The 23,209-nt window shown below is 32.6% G+C and overlaps 1 protein-coding gene across 10 annotated transcripts in view; it reads right to left on the reverse strand.

The window, feature by feature from the left end:
• Positions 1–2,972: 2,972 nt before the first annotated feature.
• Positions 2,973–23,209, reverse strand: part of LOC110111204 (histone deacetylase 14) — a 45,939-nt gene continuing 25,702 nt past the window's right edge. For 2 of the 10 annotated variants that reach the window (XM_020842976.2, XM_020842968.2), the window contains 3 exons: positions 21,002–21,253; positions 9,378–9,559; positions 8,587–9,151 (listed from right to left, as the gene is read on the reverse strand). In XM_020842976.2, coding sequence (XP_020698635.1) covers positions 8,851–9,151; positions 9,378–9,559; positions 21,002–21,253 — 735 coding nt within the window. In that variant the 3' untranslated portion in view covers positions 8,587–8,850. Of the gene's footprint in view, positions 4,964–7,895; positions 8,076–8,586; positions 9,152–9,377; positions 9,560–21,001; positions 21,254–23,209 lie in introns of those variants that run through there. The other 8 variants (XM_028692419.1, XM_020842974.2, XM_028692420.1 and 5 more) reach the window with 8 other exon arrangements.

Genomic DNA, 23,209 nt, shown 5'->3' on the forward strand with positions numbered 1-23,209 from the left:
CTTTAGATCACCATCACTCTACTACGGTCCCTTCGATCTTTATCACCTGTTAACTACGGTCCCTTTGATCGTTGTTGCCCAATTATAGTCCTTCCGACTATAGTCCTCGAACCACCGTCACCCGACTATGGTCCCTCCAACCTCCGCCACCTAACTACGATCCCTCTAATGTCCATTGCCTGACTACGATCCCTCTGTCCATTATTGCTCAACAGTGGACCCTTTGACCACCATCACTTGATAGTAGTCCTACCGACCAAATGAACATGCTAATGTTCTTTTTAGAACAGTTCTTATGTCTTTGGATTCTTCTAATTCTAAACATGTGATATGCTCTATATGATATATATTCGCTACATTGAACCAATGCCTTCCTCACCAGGAAGGCATCCTTTGTAACCAACGACAACACTATTGGAATCATTTCACTTGACCCACCCAAGCTCCATGATTTTTTTTTCCTTTCCAGGATTTTCCACATAAAATTTCCGATATATTTTATGACTTTTGCACTCCTCTCTTGTCTGTTTGGTTGATCGATCTTCATACAAAACTAGGACGTTAAACACTATCTCTGTATCACTGCAAATGTTTTAACACAACAATACCATTGATGAGTCCGAAAAAAAGACGGTTAGTTTTAAGTATTTTCTTTAAAAAATTACTCTATTTGGAAGATATAACTACTGACTATATTTTAGTTAATTTGAACTCATAAGAAGAACAGTTATAAATTTATGTTAACTTAATTAAACCCTAAACTATTAACAATTAAATAGTTGAATTTTATGAATAAGGCAATATTATTTTCTTCTTCCTTGAGAAATGATCACTACATTATTTTTCGCATCAAACGTACGTAGCGCTTAGACCATCCGGTATCCTAAAAGTGCTTATGTAGCTTAAACAAGATATTGAAAGATTATCCTTTTGTGCTGTGTTGAGGCACCCAATATTTTAACTCGAGTGGACATAGATAACAAATATTTTAATATTAGAATATCAAATAATTCTTTTTTACTCATAAATTTAAAATTTTAGATTTTTAAAATAATTTAATTATTGATGTATTAAGCTTAATTTTAACCGATCTTTGATGAATCATCCCCAACATAATTTATGTTTGCCACAACTATATCATCAAATATCATAATTTCTTTTTCATCTTTCGATTAAAAAAAAAAACATTTTTTTTAAAGTAATATAATCTAAAATATCCAACTCAAAAAAGGTCACCCTACTCAATCCAAAAATACCATATACCCATATTTTATAAGCTAAAATATGGTTATTAAAATAGGTCAAGTACAACACATAATATTGATTTGCTGCTGAATGAGTTTCCAATGTGTTGAGTAGTGTCATATATTAAAATATAAAAAAAAAAACTAAAAAATTATTAATAAAATAATCACCATGGTTATTAACTTATTTTATCTCCATTCCCTTGATATTCCACTAATGTTCCTTTCAATGGGGAGGGGTGGTGCTTTTCCTAAAGAGTTCGACCTCTTTAGATTATAGTTCCCTCTTTCTCTCATGCTAGTGATCAAACCATCAATAATGACTCTCTCTTGCGATGAGTTTTTTTATTATTATTATGGCAGCATATGTAACTCATTTTTTTAACTTGTTTAGTTGGAAGCTTTGATTATTAATCAAGAAGTCTTGAGTTCAAAACTTACGTGTCTGATGCGTTTGAGTTTACCTTATTGCCTCAGATGTCCAACAACAAAAAAATTTATGGCAACATCTATGTAAGGACATTCATCATTGATTTGATAGAAAAATAACCCTCACCTAATGAGGACAATAGTTGGTTTATTTCCTTATTTAAAAATGATCAAGTGTATCCCTATTAAGTCATTTACTATAAAAAAAAGGAAGAACTTAAGCCTTTATAAATTTATTATTTTAAGAAGGGAGGATTTGTAGTGGCACTCTTAGACCCCGTTTGGGACGGCTTTTTTATTGCTTTATAAAATAGCTTTATAGTACAAAAATTAAAATTTTTGCATTAGAAAGCTGCTTTAAGAAGTAGCAAAAAAACCATCCCAAACGGAACCTTAGTTCAAAGCATCCACTGTATTGGAAAGCTTTAAGTTAAAAGATTCACCATTCATAATAAAAATCCAATACTCTGCCAAGTTTGGGAATAAATAATATATCATTTATTTGCATTCAATCAACTTTAAATATGGATGCTGCTTGTAGAGCAATTATATCCACCATCATGCTCCTCACTAATGATGTGAAGGGATTCGTAGTATAGTTATTTATGAGCTCAATGCTAAAAATCTATCATTCATAATAAAATTCATGAGATATACATGATAAGTGTGAGGACCTCATCAAGGTTTCAAGAAAGCTTTCTAATTATTTTTTAAACTTGATGTTGAGAATGTAAATTTTTTAACTTGGTATAAAAAAACAACTTTCTAGTACAATTTTTTTCTTCAAAAAGAAAAAAAAAACGAAAAAGTAATGATCAAATAAAAATTATGATTGCAATCTAAAAAATAAAGCAGTAAGAAAGCTACCCCAAACAAGGCCAAAGTCAAAAGAGCAATTTGTAGTTAATTTTCATTCAAAAACTTACTAAGATTAACCTTTTATCTTGGAAAAAATAAAATCCATGAAATACAATATTCATTAAAAATAAGAACAACATTTTTTAAAAATATAAAATTGATTTTATTTTATAATAAAATAAAATTTAAAACATTTAAAAAAACATAAATAGAAAATGATTCTAAATGCCCCCTAAGTTGAGGCGGCTAAGGGTTCATTAGGAACAACTTTGTTACTGTTTTCTAAAATTATTTTTTAGTATAAAAATTTCTTGAACTAAAAACTTTTGTAAAAAAAAACTATTTTAGAAAACAGTACATCAAAAAACATCACTTTAAGAGAGAAAGCCACCAATGCACACCAAAACTAAATACACATAATGCACATGAAAAAGGAAGAACTAAATATAAGAGCCACGCCACATGATTTCTCTTTTATGCCTCCCAAAAACAATAATCATCGCTTGATTCGAAGTCTAACCATAATTTCTTTACTCTACCCTTCTCCTAACAAGTCATAGTTTGGAAGTTAAATAACAATTTTCTTACAACTATCATACTCTAACAAATCTTATTATAAAAATCTCGTTGCTACATAAAATTCTACAATGCAACAATAAAACTATAGCAAAAAAGAGCTATAAAAACTCTCTATAAAATAAAAAAAGATGCACAAAATAAACCATAAAGACCCCGACATAACATAACAGCAATAAATCAACTATGACCTCACTTGAATAGATACCAGCTATCAATTAATCCCAGTGAGGAAAAGGGGAATATCTCAGCTATTTAAGTGGAGTAAGCGCAATATGACCTCACCTTTGGGGAGGAAGTTCAGTGGCCTTAACTTTCTTCTTGCAAGTGGCTTAAGTGATGCAACCAGCACTCTTTTTTTCCCATAAATTCTGAGGTCTGGTAGAAACCTTGAGAGAATATTAGCAAATATGGCAGATACAAGCCGTGTTATTGGTGGAATTCAAGCATATGTAAGCTATACAATTACAGATGGTGGTGGCAGCTATGGTGGGGAAAAGATATGGAAGGAGCTTCTCGGCAGGCCATTTTTTTATGTAGGAGATACGTATGAGGATTTGAAGTGGTGCATGTAAAGGAAAATTAGCTTCACAAAGATATTTTTTAAGCTGGACTTCCTTTCAATCTTCTAAAAAATCCACATTACAAGATTGCATTTACTTTTTTTCTTTTAATAGCAACCATTCAGGATATATTCCATTTGGACACATATGTAATTAAATAAAAGTTATTGGGGAGAGAAAGAGAGAGATGTAAGTACCATCTACTAAATCTGTGCACAATTGCACTTGTTCTGCCCAGATTCAATAAATATAACCTATAAAAAATTTTGGATTCATATCCTCTGGATGTGCCTGTGAGTGTTGTTCTATGTGCATAGAGTATTTGAATCTATTCTGAAGCAGGTCCTGGGAGTCTGTGTGCATAATTGAAACTTCTGAAATTTTCCCTAGGAGCATAGCATTGTTGGAGTAGGCAGCATTGCGACATTAAGGCTTCTATCTTTTTGGCCAAATTAATTCAACCTGTGATGCTGGGGGTGGTGTTGTGGTGTCATGCTCTCCAGTAGAGAGCGTTGCGGCACTATATTGTCGAGCGTCATGGCGCCATATCTGAATCTTATAAAAATATTATTTTTCCACTCATTTCATTTTTTTTTATCAAAACCTATTTTGCCCCTTAAGCAACTGCTAGAGAGAGAGAGAGAGAGAGAGAGATAGAGAAAGAAAGTTAGGTTTTAGCACCTCCAACTCATTTTCTGTTATTGGTCCAATTCGAAAAGTTTTCCGGATCTAGGTATGTTACGTTCTGCCTATCTCTATTTTCAACAATATAAAATTTTTGAAATTTTTCATGATTAAATTTATAATTTTGTAGTGTAAAAATGAGAATAACTTTACAACAGCTAAACTTTTAATAGGTAACTTTCTGCATGTTATAGATATGACTATTCTTAACGTTTATGTATTTTTTGAACAAATTCTACCAGGTAATTTATGAGTGTGCCATTTTTATCAAATACAACAACAACATCAAGCATTTATCCCACTACGTGGATGAATCCTTTTTCTCCATTATGTCCTATTTAGAGTCAAATTATCATTTAAGTCTAATAAAGAAATGTTATTTTTAATATTTTCTAGTCAAGCCTTTTTAGGTCTACCTCTACCTTTCTTAAGATAGGCCATATTTAATACATAAACTCTCCTAACAGGGTCATCAAAATACCACTGTTTTACATGACCATACCATATGAGGCAACTCTATTTAGTTTTATCTGCCACTGGAGCTACTTCTACCTCTTCACGGATATGCTTGTTTCATATCCGTCTCTAAGAGTAAATCCACTCATCCACCTGAGCATCCATCATTTTTATCAAATAAGAAAATAATTTGATTGTAGAAAATAATGACGTAGTATAATTAAAATTTTAAAATAGTGTTCTGAATAATCCTTGAAAATCAAGTAAAATTTTAAAAATGTAAGTTTCTGCTCAATAAATAAATATGTTATTTAATGGTAAAATATTATGTGAATATCTAAACATTTATCTATATTTCTTTTATTGCAATGCAATAAGATGTGTTTTTCTACTTGAAATGTGTGATTGTGCAGAGGTCTGATATTGGAGGAAGTTCTAGAGCTAAATGCATAGGAAATCATAAGGGTTTGAATTTCTAAACATTTGATATGCGTTAAACATTTAGGAGTCATAAGGGCATGTTTTCTTTCTGATATGCTAATATATTGAGTCATAAGGGCCTGAATTTTGATATATATTTATGATGGGAGGTATAAGTGCATGTATTCTAATATATGTTTATGATGAGAGGTATAAGGATCTAAGAGAAATTGTTTCTTTCTACTCTGAGATATGAAGTGCTTAATTATTCACTTTTAATACACAGTCCTTTTTATTTCAGTTATTTGCAAATAATATTATGCTTAGTATGATAAATTTTGTATGAACTGACTTTAAATTAAGTTAAATATGTAATAAGTGAATTATAAGAAATTTAGATCAATTGGTGTATTTTCTTTACTTACTGAGTTATATTGGCTCACACTTATTCAACACTCTATTTTAGATATGGGGAAAGGGAATAGCCAATTAAGTAGCTCAGGACTCAAGATTTGATCTATTTGAGTGTGTAGAGGTTTTTTTTTTAATTTTGGTACAATTATAACTAGTTATATAATTGCTCTATTTTGGTATATAGCAATGCACTGTAATGTATAATTATTATATATACATTTTGATGATGAATGAAAAAAATAAACTTATGGATGAGTATTTTCTTGTACTTACCGAAAGTTAATTAGAAGCTTTGTGGTCAGGTTTAATTCAAAGAAATCTAAAAAAGTTCAAAAAATTTAGATCTTGAGCGTAATCTATCACAATTCAACACAACATGACATGTTCTATCTATGGGTCATATTGGATTGGGTTGTGATAAGAAATTCATTATTGAAAATAAAATTAAACCTACAAAGAGATTGAGAAATGAGAAAGGAATTAGCTAGATGTGTAAAAGTTAGACGAATCCTCAAAAAAGACCACTCCTAAATTTTATGAGAGACAAATAATTACCTAATATTCATTAAAACTATCAATTGTGAAGGGCTATATAAAGATAAATTATTCATTTTCAATTTGATCTAAAAGATAATCATGATGATTGGCTTTCAAATATTATTCAAATTATTAGCGATAATGAACTAGTTGGTAGAGCAACAAAGCTGTTTGTAGAGCAAACATATCCTCACATCTATCAAAATTCATGTGTTGTGCATACTCTCAATTTTGCTCTAACAAATATTTATTTAGCTAAAAATACTGAAGTAAAAGAAATCACTTATAATAAATGTCATTGATCGCAATGATTGTAGGAGATGCTATTTTAATTAGATTTTTAATATTGAATCACTCTATAAATTTTTTTGTGTTCAATGAATTCTCAAATTTGAGAATGTTTATTATTGTTGAAATTCATTTGGCCTCTATTATAGTAATATTGAGAAGATTTAAACAAATAAAAAATGCAGTTCAATCCATAATGATCAATGAGAAGTGCTCATTATCGAGAGAATAATATTGAAAAGATAAGATATAATCCATAATAATCAATGAGAAGTGCTTATTATCAAGAGAATAATATTGAAAAGATAAGACATGTAAAAGAAAATATATTCAATGATTTATAATGGGATAAAATCAACAACATTTTAATTTTTACTGATATGTGATGCTAAGAATGACAGATATAAATTATTCCTGTTTATTTTGATTATGAGATATGAAATTTTATGTTGGCTAAAATGAAATATATATATATATATAGACATGAAACAAAGTTGCACGATAAAGTAAGTTGTTAAGAGTGTTATCTATATTATTCTAGAGGATATTTGGAGCAAAAATAATAAGCCTCTATATTGCTTAGCTCACTCTTTAAATTCAAGGTAAATTTTAATATATCTTTTATAATTTTTCAATTTGTTGAATATTAATAATCTAATTTAATTTTTTTTAATATTATTTAAAGATATCAAGTAAAAAATGGTTTTATAAAAAAATTTAGAGATTTCAAACATAAAAAATACATGCTTGAAATATTATTTTCTGAATGAGGAGAAACGAATGATTAATATAAAACTTGCTAAATTCTATTGATATTTAAATGACTTTTGCGATCAAGAATCTTGGGGTGATAAGTAGAGAATTGATCAAAAATTTGATGGTTGATTCATGGAGCTTTGATACCTCTAATTTAAGTGATTGTTATATAAGACTCCGTGATCAAGTTTCATCCTCCTCTAATTATGATAGAAATTATAGCATATACTCATTCATTCAATAAATGAAAAGGAACAAAATTACTCAACAAAGGCCGAAGATTTAATTTATGTGTATACAAACCTTCGTTATCTATCTAGAAAGACCCCAATTTATATAGAATTTAAAGACAAGATGTGGGATATTATTGGAGATTGATTTGAATCTCTTGATGATATGAGAATATTTGAGATTGCAATTCTCTCTTGATGAGCAAGAATTGAAATCAGTGATGTTTAATGATGATGATATTGAAGGTTAATGTTAAACCCCTAAAAAAGTTAATACAATTACTCCTTTTAGTGATTAATTGAAGCCTGATATTATATTATACTGTTTATGCATTTTTTATACTATACTAAACATTTAATTCTTTTTTTTTTTATATTGTAAGCTAGACAACTAATTATGACATTGATTTATCATTTATTTTTCATTCATAAAATTATGCTTCCTTAATTTCTGTGCATTATTTAAAAATTATAATTTTGTGTCCAAGTCATGCACATGTCTTATATTTTCAATAATTGACATATCTCATGTCCTGCCATGTCGCATATATATTGCCTTATCGGAGCAACCTAGCTTGTCACGATCGAAACATATTGCAATATGCTACAAGGACATACACCTGAGAAATAACCCGTTGTTGAGATATAAAAAAATGTCCACAACATGTGAAAACTAATAATTAATAATAAATGCTAATATTAAAGAGTTTTTAACAAATATAATAACACAATTCTTTCTTTATTAATAGTGTTTTTCTTTTTGTTATTATTAAGCTTCTTTTATGAAGTATATACATACATACATATATATAGATATATATATATGTGTGTGTGTGTGATATCATTCTTCACCCAGTAAAATGTTTAGCAAAAAATACTATAAACAATATATTTTATATTAATAATTCATAAAATATAATATTATGTCAATGACGTGTCATGTCCTACTTTTTATAACTATATCGTGTCTCGTATTCGTGCATATGTTTCGTAGTTCAATAACAATTACTTGTGCGATTTAAAGCACAAGGACCTGTTATTTGGCCTGCACTTGGGCCTTGACAAGTACATAATTTCTTAAGAGAAAAACAGAAAAAAATTTACACTAGCATACAAGACTTGAAAACATGATTTTGTGGAACATTCTTCATATCAGTGAGGGTGTGTGTAGGAATATTTTCCATATAAAAAAGCTAAACCCTTGGGAATAAATAGTTGAATAACTTGTCTTGGGGAACTTAATATGACAAACCAAGAAGTGATGATATGCACAGAATATTAACAGCAAATGCCTCAAAAAAAAAAAAAAATCAAGTAGAAGTAGAACATATGCAAAGTAACTTAAAAGAGAAGCTAACTGGAAGTTAAAAGAGTCACCTATCACTTACCTTGATTCTACAGGGAGTGTAGATGCTTGACTTTCTGAATGACTTGTTTAGCTTTGGATAATGGCTCTTCATACAAGATGGCAGGATCATCAAACTCTGGAGCCAAGCTTGGCTCCCCAAGAAAGGCGCGAAACGTGTCTACCACAGAGTGGGAGAGAGATTGGAGATTATATCCACCCTCCAAGAAGAACACGCATCGTCCCTTGCATAGCTCCTTTGCCAGTTGCTTGATGCTTGATGCAAGCATGTAGTAAGTGCCAGCAGTAAATTGTAGACCAGCCAGTGGATCAAGCACATGGGCATCATAGCTGAAAAGAATGTAATTTCAATCCACTATAATGGCAAATTGACAGTTCAGGTGTCAGAAATACTTCATTGGCATATAATAGATTTCTATAGACTGGATGGAGCCAAATTATAAAGAAGGATACTAATAGTGTCAATGCTCTATCAGGTATAGGTGAAAATTTGTATTATGATGGTAATGAAAATTTAATATTTTTCCAGGGGATTGCTGAAAAATAATTGACTCACCCAGCTGAGACGAGAATAATATCTGGTTTGAATCTTTGAGCACATGGTGCAATGACCTCGTCAAAGACATTTCTCATAGCATAATCACCAGACCCTCCAGGTAGAGGCAAGTTCAATGTTGTCCCTTCACCTTTTCCTTGACCAACCTGTTCAATCTTCCCAGTACCAGGATAACTTCCAACCTGTAGTAGCAAACTAAAAGTAAGTTGGGAAAAATATTGAATGCGTAAAAGAAACTCAACATCCATTGGATTTATTTTGAGACGGAATAAAATTACACACATCCCAACAAAACAAATTCAGTGACTTAAAGGCTCATTAGAACTAAATTTTGATCAAGACATCCTCACCAAATTTTTTCCCAAAAAATACACCACGCTTACCTCCATTTCAGACAATTAGGACTGCAACTTTATTTAGGTAGAGCTAAGAATAGTACCTAAAGCTATTATCGCAACAGAGGAAAAACAATCTTTTTATGATCCTAAAATAATATTTTAAAATATTTCCCAAGCATTAGAAGAAGAGGTGTGTTTATTTGTTTATATGACAAAGTTCTCTTATGATGCCAAGCTAGTCTGATGCCACAATGAGGACTAGCATCTGTAGGAGTCCCTCAAAGCAACCAATAAAAGCATGCTTGGAAATTAGGTTTCCCTCCCGCATCAAGAGGGCTTTTCTTCGTCGGATCATCTCTTCCACCTATCACATACTATCACATGAGCTTCATCTTCCTTCTCTCTAGCACCTTTTCTTAAGGGATCTTTCCTTGACATAATGCCTTCTAGCATTGTCATCTTGCGCTCTTTCTCGCATCCATGACTTCCTATGCTCAACTACCATCCACTCGGACTATATTGCAGATTGATCTCTTGCCATCCCACTACGCCAATCTTCCCTACCATCTTCTTTCATTGATCAACAATTATCTTCCTCCCACCAACAAATTCTCATATTTGTATCCTTCTTCCTAACACACTCCTAACTATTGGCATTCGCATTTTCAGGACCTGTCCCGGAGCCTCGAATTAACAAGGTCGAAATAGAAGATTTAATGGTTAATTAAAATTTTGCTTTCTAAAATTTCAATCAATAAACTATTTTCAATTTACTGAAAGAGCCATTAAGTCCTTAATTATAATTTTTTAAAGTTAAATACTATAAATATATCTCTCTCGTGCGTCATGTCTACGACACATGTTCTATCTTTTTTTGCTTATTTAAATTCTTCGATCGATTCTTAGGTCCATTAGCAAAATATGATAGAATATACCATCTAAATAGTTTCAATTAAGACACTTCCATTTATATTACCTTTTCAACAATCATTTCCAATACATTTTCATGCGTACGAGTATATTACATCCTCAAACAGTACCATAAGGAGTGTACTACATCATTCAATCATGCACATATAAGCATCCTTATAAGAGTCATTCCATTTACACTTTCATAACATTTAATATTTTTCTATTACTTATATAGCATAAAGCAAAACTACTTAATCAAAACATGAATGATCATGTGTTTCAAGATGATCTATCTTACTAAAGCAAAATTTAATCATAGATAAATTTGCAATAACAATTGTATAACGAAAAAATATTTTTGTACAATTAATTTAGAAGAAACAATACTATTTTATAAATTAGGAACATAAGTATTCACCTCATTTTTTAGAAATTATATCTTGCTTTTATTGCTCCTTAACACCACCTCTTTTATTTTATAACCAATATCCATGTATGATCTCATAATTTAATATTATACAAATATATAAATTTATATTTAATTAATATTTATAATTTTCTAACATAAAGTCTAACACTTCATTAACCAAATTTTGTACTAGTTTTTTTTATCCATTAAATTTTCAAAAATTAAAACTAGTTTACATAAACCTCTAATGTAGATGTTTTTAATACTTCATTCCTTACTTCGACCTCGATAGATTTAATACTTATATAAAAACCTTAATATCATCAAAATTTTAAATGATGAATCGCTCGTAAGTTCTCCAACTAGATATTTAAATTTCCTTTTGAGAAAAAATAATTTATTACTTAACATAATAATTATTTAATCTACTAATTAAATTCTCATAAATGTTTTAATAAAAAAAAATATATGCTTTCTCTCTACATATATATGTATAAATTTACTAATATTTAAGAGAAAATTCATACATAATCATCATTATTTCCTACAATAAATGATATTTTAAATTTACTATTACAAATAAATTTTCATTACTTAACATATATGTCTACATAAATTATATTCTTTCATAAAAATTAAAATATATCACAATTAAATAATTTTTATTTTAAATTTATAACACCACCTATTATTATTATTATTATTATTATTTTATATAATTCATTAATTTGATATAATGGCATAATTTGAATTATCATTTAAATTTCAACTCACTATATAATTTTTAGATTAAAAAATTATAATATTAGGAATCTTCCAAATCTTCTCGTTCATTAAATATCTTAATATATTTCAAAAAAACTAACTTCAAATAATTTATAAATTTCTTATGAATAAAATCCAAACCTTTAGCTACTCAATCTTCCGCTCTTAATGCCACAGTCCCAAAAGAATTAGTCTCTAATGTTAGTGCCACAAGTATTTGCATGTTTACATGCTTGCATATCTATTTGCATGTTTATATGCATATATGCATTTGCATATACATTTGTGCATTAATAAACATGCTTGCATGACATTTTTGTATATTGTTGGTATGCGTATATGATGCTCTGACATATTGCTTGACATGTGTGCATGATACACATGTATGTTGTATGTTTGCATATTTGGATGTTTGGATGTGTAATTGCATATACCATGGCAGGCTCGTGCAATATACTTGCATGTTCCATAACATGCTTGCATGATGCACTTACACAAATCTCGATGCATTTGCACATTTGCATGAATCTTAGAGTATTTACAAAGTGCATTTACATGATTAATAGTATGCAAAAATACTATGAAGTGCGCTCATATAGTGCACTTAAATGTCTTCGGCTCATTCGCACTATACAACATACAGATGCATAAGCAACATTTTATTTTCATGATTTGATATGTCTCGCGCATTATAACAAGAGAGTTGTGCAATCCGTGACACTCACCAGTGTACTACTTTATTTCTTTTTAGGAATAAGAATTCATGGGGTGTATGAAGCAATCACAGGACGCATGAATTCCTTTGCCTTTAGCAGTTAGCATATACATCACTTAGGACACTCGGACACCTGTGACTCGCGACATGATTGATGATCTCATCGGGGAGCATTTAAATGGGTTGATTATCAGAGATATGTGAATAAATACTACTTGGTGCCATTAATATAAATGCACTATCGTAGGAGCGTAAATAACTTTTACATCAGGGTAATTATTACCCACATTTAGGTGTATTTACACTCATATTTACTCGCTTTCAAATACTTGGAGAATCCACTGCAGGAGTCTCAAAATGAAATCTTCACACAGTTTAAATATAGCCTCAAAATGACATCTTAACATTATTTCAACATGTAACTTCCTTGCTCACTTATAGTTGGATTTTTTTTGTTTAGGTGAGCCCCAAACATGACTATTTTTGGGTTATAAATATGAAACTCCATGGTTCATTCCACACATTTCAACTTGTGAAGAGAGTGTTGCTGAGAGATTTGAGTTAGTGTAAGTGAGTTAGCTAAGAACTAAATGGAGAAAGTTCTAGCTCACATTTGTACTTGTTAGTGAGAAGCCAATCTTCTAACAAACTTCATGTAAGCCCTATTGTATTTTGATTTCAATTTATTTTTCATTATTTTTTTTTTGTTTGCAACTTGAAATTTCATTTATTTTTTTATTAATTTAATTTTAAAATTCACTTCCTCCAAATTTTGTTTAAGTTCATTTAAATTGGTCTAAATTTTGGTAACACTCCAGTATCCTTCCCACATAGGGGACTACATAGAAGTGTGTATGGTCAGTATCATATGACACCGCAAATGTAATTTTTAATCTCACCAACCAAGAAAGGTAATACATGTGTCCTCATATACATATTTATAAAGTACAATATGTCTCCGTCCACCAAGAAAGAAAGTAATAAATACTTATAATCTCATGCATTATAGTATTTCCCCGCCTACCAAGAAAGGTAGTTATAGCCTTATAGGTACTTAGTAAACACATGCATCATAGTTTTTCCCCTTCTGCCAAGAAAGACAATCAAGAACACTTATAATTTCACCCCACTGCATCCTATATATTGCTTACGAGTTTCTCCTGCTGGCTAAGAAAAGCACGCACGGGTTTCACCGTCACATCACACACATCGCGCTTGAAATTTTGCAATTTATTAAAAAAAAAATTTCTTGAGTCGGGTTAGGGTTACACCTTAAAATACATGACGATGAGGATGACAACAGTTAAACAATGCAATTTATTAAAAAAAAAAAAACTTGTGTCGGGTTAGGGTTACACCTTAAAATACATGACGATGAGGATGACAACAGTTAAACAACAAAACGAGCCAACGCATAATTTTATTTTATTTTATTTTTTAGAGGGATAGAGTGGGGGAAAGAGAGAGGACTTCCTCTCTTTGTAGAGGGAGCAAGTGGGTGTCGCGATAGGGTTTTCCTTCCATTCTAAAGAAAGAAAAAATGTTGAGTGTTGAGATGAAAGAAGCAAAGTCTAGAGAGACAAATGAGCTTTCTCTCTATTTAAAAAGATAAATGATTTTCTCTCTCTAGATCTAGAGAGTGAAAGCGAAGGGATGCCAGGGTTTTGGTAGAGGGGGAGTAGGGAAGAGGTTTTGTGAAGGAAATGTGGGGATTTAGGGGCTGTTTGATTGCCTGGAAAAGGGGTGTAATGTATTCCAAATGCAAGGTTTTGAGAATATTAATGTTTAGTTTAAAGTAAAACAAATGCGGTGTAAATTTTGGTTTATTTGAAATTCATCCTCTAGTTTATTTTTGGTGGATGTAGAATTTCTCATATTTGGGCGAGAGTTCTAAATACACCACAAATTTATTGCAATTGTCGCCGCTCGACCACCTGTCACCGCCTCCGGCCACTACCGTCGGCCACCATTTTTGACCACCACTACTGGCCACTACTGCCTAGCCACCACTCGTTGTTGGCCAACTGCCGCTGCCCACCACCACTACCAACCACCACCACCACCCAGCTACCGCTATCGATCATCACAGCCGACCGTCGCCTATCACCCACCGTAAGCGATACTACGACAAATGTCGACAACCAACCCTACCCTTTGTACTTTACATTGCATTTATTTTATTTCAAACCAAATTTAAAAAAAAAAAAAGAAATTTCATGCATTCCTTTTATACTCATTCAAACAACCCAAAAGTATTCTTTTTACTCTACATTCCATTTTCAAACAACCAAGCAGCCCCTTAAGAAAAAGGGAGAGAGATAGAGAAAGATTAGGGTTAGAGTTTTTAAAGTTTTGAGGAAGAAGATAAAGTTAGAGGAAGAGAAGGTGAGGAAAAGAAGAGAAGAGGAAGAAAAATGAACAAGGAAGAGGAAGAAGAAAAAGAAATAGAAGTCGAGGCGGTGGTTGCTATGTTGTCAGCACGAGCAGGAGGTGGTTACTGGGTGACTAGCGATAGCAAGATTAGTCGGAGGTTGGATCAGTTTGTGTGCAACTGAAGGGAGGAAATCAGGCTTCAGCCCCTTTGCATGCAAGAGAGTGAGGGAGAACGAGCGGAAGAGCATGTTGTGCGAGTGAGTGAGCATGAGTGGGCTAGGTTAGAGTGTGAGGGAATGAATTTGGATGAGAGGGTTTATATAAGAGGGAATTAAGGTTAGGTTAATTTTAGGTTTTAGGAATTTTTTTGTTAATATTAATTTTAAACATAAAATTATCACTAATAATTTTTTTAAATAATAAATATTTATTTATATTAGTCGTGCCTCTCATGAGGTTATTGTCATTGCCATGTCCCAAGTCCTTAATGAGAAAATTGGAGAGTTGCGTTAAGTAGTCGACAGCCAATGTAAAACTTGTCAAATAATTATGACATGAGTCCTTTAATACCATTGTGTTAATGCTAGGACGTTCATTGAAAGCGACGCGCTATATGGCGTGAATACAGCAAGAAATGTGCAAGGGTCATTGCATCGGCGCCCGAGTTTTATGTTAAATAGGCAAGGTTCCCACATCATGGATGGATATGCGGAAACAAGCTAGTCCATCAAACTAGAATTCGGATAGGATCTTGGAATAATGAAGGTTCTCTTACAAGCAAATTAATGAAATTAATTGATATAATGATTCATCGGAAAATAAATATACATTCAGGAAACTAAATTGGTTGGAAAGAAAGCTAAGAAGATTAATAGTTTAGGATTTAAACTTTGATATTCTAGTAGAAGTCGTACTAGAAATAATATATGTAGTTATAGATAAGAGTTTGAAGGATAATGTTATAAAAATTAATATAATAGGTGAAAGAATTATAACTTTGAAGATTATTGTTAATGGTAAGATACTTAATACTATAAGTGGTTATTCTCCTCAAGTAGGTTTTGATTTGTGTTTAAAATTAAAATTCTGAAATGACTTAAAAAATTTAATTCAAAAGATACCTTTTGAAGAAAGAGTTTTTATTGGAGGATATTTAAATGGACATGTTGGTAGAGAGCTAGAGGATTTTAAAAGTATTCATGGTGGCTATGGGCTTAGAGCGACTAGTGAATGTGATAAGACTATAATAGATTTTGCTCTAGCTTATGATTTTGTAATTACTAATACCTTATTTAAAAAAATGAGCTTTTCATCACCTATAAAAATGGATATAATAAAACTCATATTGATTATTTTCTTATAAGAAAAATAGCTCGTTTAGATTGTAACGATTGTAAAATTATTTCAAGTGAAAGTTTATGTACCCAACATCACTTATTAGTTTTGGACTTTAAGATTAAGGAACGGAATATAAAAAATATAGTAAAACGTTATTCTAAATTTAATTGGTGCGTTTAAAAATACTAACAAAAATATTTTTGAGAGCAAAATTTAAGATCTTAAAATTTTGTTTGTGCATAAGAAAGTGAATGTTATGTGAAAAAAATAGCTAGTAATATTAAGATTGTTATAAAAGATGTGCTTTGAGTTTTAAAAGAAAAAGCTCGAAATAATAAAAATAATTTGTGGTGGAATCAAAATGTGCAAGAAAAGATCCAAAATAAGAATCTTTGTTATAAAAATTGATTTAGATGTAAAAACTTTAAAAATTGGGAAATATATAAAGAGGCTCGTAAAGTGTCTAATAAAGCAATCTGCGATGTAAAGATTTTAGCTTTTAATGATTTATTTAATAGATTAGACTCTAAAGAGGGCAGAAGATATTTGTATAAGTTAGCAAAACAAAGAGATAAGAATAGTAAGGATTTAGTTCAAGTGAAATGCATTAAGCACGAAGATTAAAAAGTACTTTTTTTAAAAGAGAATATTAACAAAGGTGGATGAGAAATTTGCTAAGCTTTTCAATGAAATTGAAAGAATACGATTGACTTTAGTGACCTTAGCACTCTAAATGAAAATAGAGATTTTTATTTTTATTGGCATATTAGTAAAATTGAAGTTAGAGAGGCTTTAAAGAAAATGAAGTGTGAAAAAACTAGTGAACCTAGTGATATTCCAAAAGGTGTTGAAATGCTTAGGCGATAAAGGAATTTCTTGGCTTACAAAACTTTTTAATATTATTATGAAGACAAAAATATATCAGATTGATTGGAGAACGAGTGTGTTGATTTCTATTTTTAAGAATAAGGTGATGCACAAGATTGTGCCAATTATAGAGGAAATAAATTGATGGTTCATAATTTAAAACTTTGGGAGAGAGTTATGGAGTATAGGTTACTCAACATCAATTTGGATTCATGCCGGGTAGATCTACTGTGGAATATTTATTAAGAGGGTTAATGAAGAAGTTTAGAGAGAATAAGGAGGATCTACATATGATATTTATTGATTTAGAGAAAGCATAGGATAAAGTTCTAAGAGAAATGATATGAAGAGTTCTAGAAAAGAAAGGGGTTAATAATGATTATATTTAGTCATTAGGGATATGTATGAAAGAGCTGTTACTTGTGTTCAAACACAAGGTTGTTTGACCGAGTATTTCCCTATTTCAGTTGGATTACATCAAGGATCAACCTTAAGACTTTTTTTTTCTTTAGTCATGGATGTTCTTACTAGACATTCGTAAGAGGATGTAACCGGGAGGTCGCTTTTTGCTGATGATATTGATCAGACTAAAGAGGGAGTTGAAGGTAAACTCAAATTATGGAGATCAACCTTAGAGTCTAAAGGTATTCATTTAAGTAGATCAAAAATAGAATACGTTGATTGTAATTTTAGTAGCAACATATTTAGTAGGAGTTTGTGACTTTGAGCGATCAAGTCATTAATAAGCGTACTCGTTTTAGATATCTTTGGTCTATTGTTCAGAGTGATGGTGTAATAGATGAAGATATTTTTAGTAGAATTCAAGTTGGATGGTTGAAATGGAGCAATGCATTGGGCTTGTTTTGTGATAGAAAATTCTCTCAAACTTAAAAGAAAATCCTATAAGATGGTAGTGAGATCAGCACTGCATTATGGTGTAGAATGTTGGCCATTAAAAGGGAAGCATAATATTAAGGTCAATGTTGCAGAGATGAATACACTAATGTGGATGAGCGGCTTTACTCTTAGAGACAAGATACGAAATGAGCATATACATAAAAAGGTTGGAGTAGCTCCAGTGGAAGATAAGATTAGAGAGAGTCGCCTTAGATGGTTTGGTCACATAAAACAGCAGTCTTCCGATGACCCGGTTAGGAAAGTAGACGTATTAGATTTGACTTATGTTAAGAAAGTTCGAGTAGACCTAAAAAGACTTTGTTAGAAAATATTAGAAATGACCTTTCTTTATTAGATTTAGCTGAGAATTTGACTCTAAATAGGAAAAAAATGGAGAAAAAGGATTCATGTAGCCAAACCCACATAATAGGATAAAGGCTTATTGCTGTTGTTGAAGTCGTGCCTCGATTCACTCGTCAAATAATCATCGTTCTCTCACGTCAATTCAGCCACGATCCATAGTCGCAAAACTTTCATTTTTCGTCGTTTAGGGGTGCAAATGAGTCGAGTTGATTTCAAGTCAGACCTAACTCAAGCTCGACTCACAAGCCAAATTCCAAGCTTGAACTCGAGTCGAGCTTAATACACGAGCTCAAGCTCAGCTCGTGCCACTGAAAACTTGCTCATCAAATGGCTTGATTCCACCGGTCAAGCTCCGAATTCACATCTGTGACCCATCCCCACCTTCCACAATTCCTCCTGCAGTATCTGAGCTCGCCCCCGCCATTCCGATTTTCACTTCAGCCTTCCACGTTCATGCTCGCCTTCTGCATCTAAATCCCACATCTAAGCCCGCCCCGTGATTCTGCCTTCTTCTTACAAGCCCGCCTTCCCCACCCGAGCCCGCATCATGATTCCGCCTTCCGCGCTTCAGCCTTCTGTGGTTTTGATTTTGCACTTGAGCCACTCAACGAGTAATCGAGCCAAGCATCCTGAGGATTGAACTTGAGCTTAATAATCCAACAAACTTGAAACTCTGCTCAAGCTCATGATTGAAACTCAATAGGCTCGACTCACAAACTCATTAACGAGTCAAGCTCGAGTCGGCTTGACTCGGCTGCACCCCTATCGACAAACCCAGACTAATATGAGTGTTGAATTTAATTGTTTCAGTTTCCCAAAACGCTGTGGTGCTAACTATTTCACGAATGAAGACCATTACGGCGATTTAGGTTTTTAGTCGACCCATATCGGATGGGTTTCGTGCGACGCCGCACTTTTACCTTTTGGCATAAGAACTTTTCATCTTTTGGACAGAAGTTAAATTGGTGTGAAAGCATCAAAGCAATCATTTGGCATATTACTTCACCCAAGAAGAACATAAAATGCCTATTACATGACTGCCACTTAAGTTTCTATTGAAGAAAATCGCGAACGAATTGTGGGCCTGTGGCATAGATTGTCATTGGAGTGCATCTTCCTAAACACCAACCTCTGTTCGTTCTGCAGCTCATGTTAAGTTTTATTAGGTAATAAAATTTATTTTATTAAATATTTTCATTTTAAATATTAGAAAAATATATTTAAAATACTTTTATCAAGAAATATTAGGACACACATGTCAACCATGTGTGCCTGATTTTTTTAAAATATTATCTTATTCGATCACATTTGTGCCGTGTCTGGCACGTATCTCAGTCGTGTCGAGCATGCGTCCATGTTCGACACTTGTCTGACACTATATATCTTATTATGGAGGAGTGTTGGTGCATCATTGGTGGCACATATTATGAGCAATCATCAACCTCTAATGGCAGTATTCCAAGGGTCAAAATACAAGTGAATGGAATATTTTAAAAAGAGTGCTACAAGAATAGGAAAACAATATTTTTCCATTAACTAAGATTTACTCGATACACGCAAGATGCAATAACCACCAAACAACTATGTCATTTTTGACTTGTGCAGAGTTTGTGGAGCCCATCATCACTCAAATATATATACTCACATGTTATCATGTTATCTTGACTTTGTATTTTCGTTTTTTATTTTATCATCGGCTATTTATTGTAATCACTTCATGTCATATTCATTTCATTAACTACAACAACATCAAGCCTTTGTCCCACTATGTGGGGTCGGCTACATGAATCGTTTTTCGCCATTGTGTCCGGTTAAAAGTCAAATTCTCATTTAAATCTAATAAAGAAATATCATTTCTAATATTTTCTAACCAAGTCTTTTTTAGTTCTACCTCTACTTTCTTACATAAGTCAACTAATACCTCAACTGTTCTAACCGGGGTTCATCGGAAAGGCCTCCGTTTATGTGACCAAACCATTAAGGCAACTCTCTCTAATCTTATCTTCCACTGGAGCTACTCCAACATTTTCACGTATATGCTCCATTTCGTATCCTATTCTCTAAGGTCAAGCCACTCATCCACCTAAGCATCCTAATCACTGCAAACACTTAACTTAGTATTTGCTTCTCTTTTAATGGCCAGCTATTCATTTCATTGACTGTTAAAAAAAAAAATTGTCTGAAATACCAATTCAAAAAAAAAAAAAAAAAATCATGCATGTGTATACCACTAACAGCTTAGTAATGATAGTTAAAGATTATAGCAGGCACAAATGAACACAAGCAAGAACGAGAAGTTTGTTCAGGATGGTAGAACTGTTTGCAAACAGTTCAATGACAATTCAAGCCCGTTTTTTTCATACCCAAAACCAATAGATCCACTTATAATTATTCCAAACACTTACGTTAGCCATAAAAGTTAATGGAATGGTACACAATGGTGCTAATGCTTTGTTTGGTACATCTTTCTGACTGTTCTTAAGCAGTTTTTTAGTTAAAAAAAATTTTTGCATAGAAATTTTTGTACTAAAAAGTTGTTTTAGAAACCAATAAAAAAGTTGTCCCAAAAGAAGTCTAAATCAAACGAGCAAAAAGATGCACATTTTAATCGCTAGCATGAAGTGAATTTGAGCAATAAGCATTTTACCTGATGAGTAGACAGGAAGAATACGTTTGGATCATCATAAAATGCATCACATGTTCCATTACCATGATGAACATCAAAATCAATAATTAGAACCCGACTTAATCCATGCACATGTTGAGCATAGCGAGCAGCAACAGCTATGTTGCCAAATACACAGAAACCCATGGGACCATTTGGAATTGCATGATGACCTGGTGGCCTGATTAAGGCAAATCCTATTGGTGGGTTTGGGCTGTTTATAGAAGCTGACACCTAAGAAAAACATATAAATACTTATTAGCAAAACTACGATAATGGACCCATTCCTAATATCAACATACGCACAGGCAGTGTTCAGAAACATAACTCATGTTTTTCAGATCAAAATAAGGCATAGGATTGCAGCATGTTAAAAAAAAAAAAAAGGTTGCAGCATGTTCATATGAGAAGTTCAGAAAGGGTACATAAATATAAGAAAACAATCCAAGAAGGATACATAAACTTCTTTTCTATTTTCCTATTGTTATTCTTATAAAGCAAGTTAGGTTTACAAGGGGAGATGGCTATCAATGAAATCATACAGAAGATTTTTTTTTTTTTTTCAACTTGTGAAGGCATGAAATGTATTGTAAGAACTACAAGGCTACGGTTCATTAAAACTATTCACAACCCTTAAATCACCGCAGCCTGGATACAAACCAAGCTAGAATTCATCTCTATTTCTTGCACTTCTTGCAATTCTTGTCCAAACCATTAGATGCCAAGCAGATAACTGAAAGTTCTTACAATACTCTGCCAATAGCCTTGTCCGCCTGCAGCATATGGTTTGGACAAGAATTGCAAGAAGAAAGTCAAACAAAAGCAGAGTCAAACAAGGAATGCACATAGGGAAGAAGTGCAAGAAACTAAAGAGCAAGGAGATGTGCAAGGCAATACAAAAGTGGTGCAGTGATCTCATATGTGCTGGCATATGGTGAATGTTAGAAAATCATAATACGAAAGGTTTATATTACAAGAGTTTGATTTGGGGAAATAAGCATTTATTCCCTCTTAAGTGTGATAATTCTCTCTTTTATTTGTTTCCTATTAAAATCATCTTGTACAGGCAAATATAATCAAAGAATAAGATACATCAATTTTTTCTCTTAATATAGTATCAAAGCTAGGCTAAACCCTGACATCATTTTCCTCACCCCACCCCTCTCTTTGCAATATTGGCTCTAGCTCGACCTTGCCCAATCTGCCTTATCGCAGCCATGCCCCCACATGCTCTCTCATTATTCAGCTGCCAGCACCCGCATATTGGTCCGCCCAATACAGTGGTCTCCCACATTAATGCTCACTAACTCTCTACTGCACCCGTACAATTTCCACCCACTGAACACTCAAATCTTGCTATGCTGCCACACATTGCTATGTTCCATTGCCTGCCACTCTTTGCTTGCATGCACTCTCTTGCTACATGTGCTCGTTGTTCCACTCGACATACGCATGCCCTTGTTCTTCCTCATTGCCCCCTTTCCCTCTTGCTCGATGCTTCGAGTTTCTCTTCGATTCAATGTGCCGCTCTCCCCCGACAATGTCATGGCTTTGGTCACTCCTCCCAAGATGAAGTTCCTCCTGCACTTGTACCACCATCAGATTGAGCTGCACCAACTATATCTTGTGGTCAAGGTTTATCATTTTCTCAAGACAAAGTCTATCATTTTGACGCATCTCCAACAGACATCATTGACACCATCAAGATTTTTTGATGGGAAGCGTCTGGTGATATCATTCTTACATGGATACTGAATAGCCTTAAACCATTAATTATATCAAATATGGGGCTCTTTTGTTCCACCTATTTCAACAGATAATATTTCTCATTCCTAGAGTTTCTACTCTAAAATATTCTCTATAGCAATGTGATAGGTAGATATAAGAATATTATAACTCTCCATGAGGTAAACAGTGGGATGAGTTGTTTCAACATTACCCCTTCACAAACTCCCTGACAGTTTGGCAAAAGAACAATGTAGAACACCTTTGCCAATTTTACCTCCAATTCGCACACTTGTACGGTGTGCAATATCAATTAACTGCAAACTCTATAGTATCTAATATTGTGACTGTTCTACCCTGCTTCTTGGCATCACTGAACTCTCCATTTCTCTCTAACTCCAGCACAATCAAATTTGGTGGTTTATAAGATGGGAGAGGTAGTCGAGAGCATGTTGGAAGGACTAT

The sequence above is a fragment of the Dendrobium catenatum genome, unplaced genomic scaffold (assembly GCF_001605985.2).
Source record: "Dendrobium catenatum unplaced genomic scaffold, ASM160598v2 original_scaffold_197822, whole genome shotgun sequence".
Lineage (NCBI taxonomy): Eukaryota > Viridiplantae > Streptophyta > Magnoliopsida > Asparagales > Orchidaceae > Dendrobium > Dendrobium catenatum.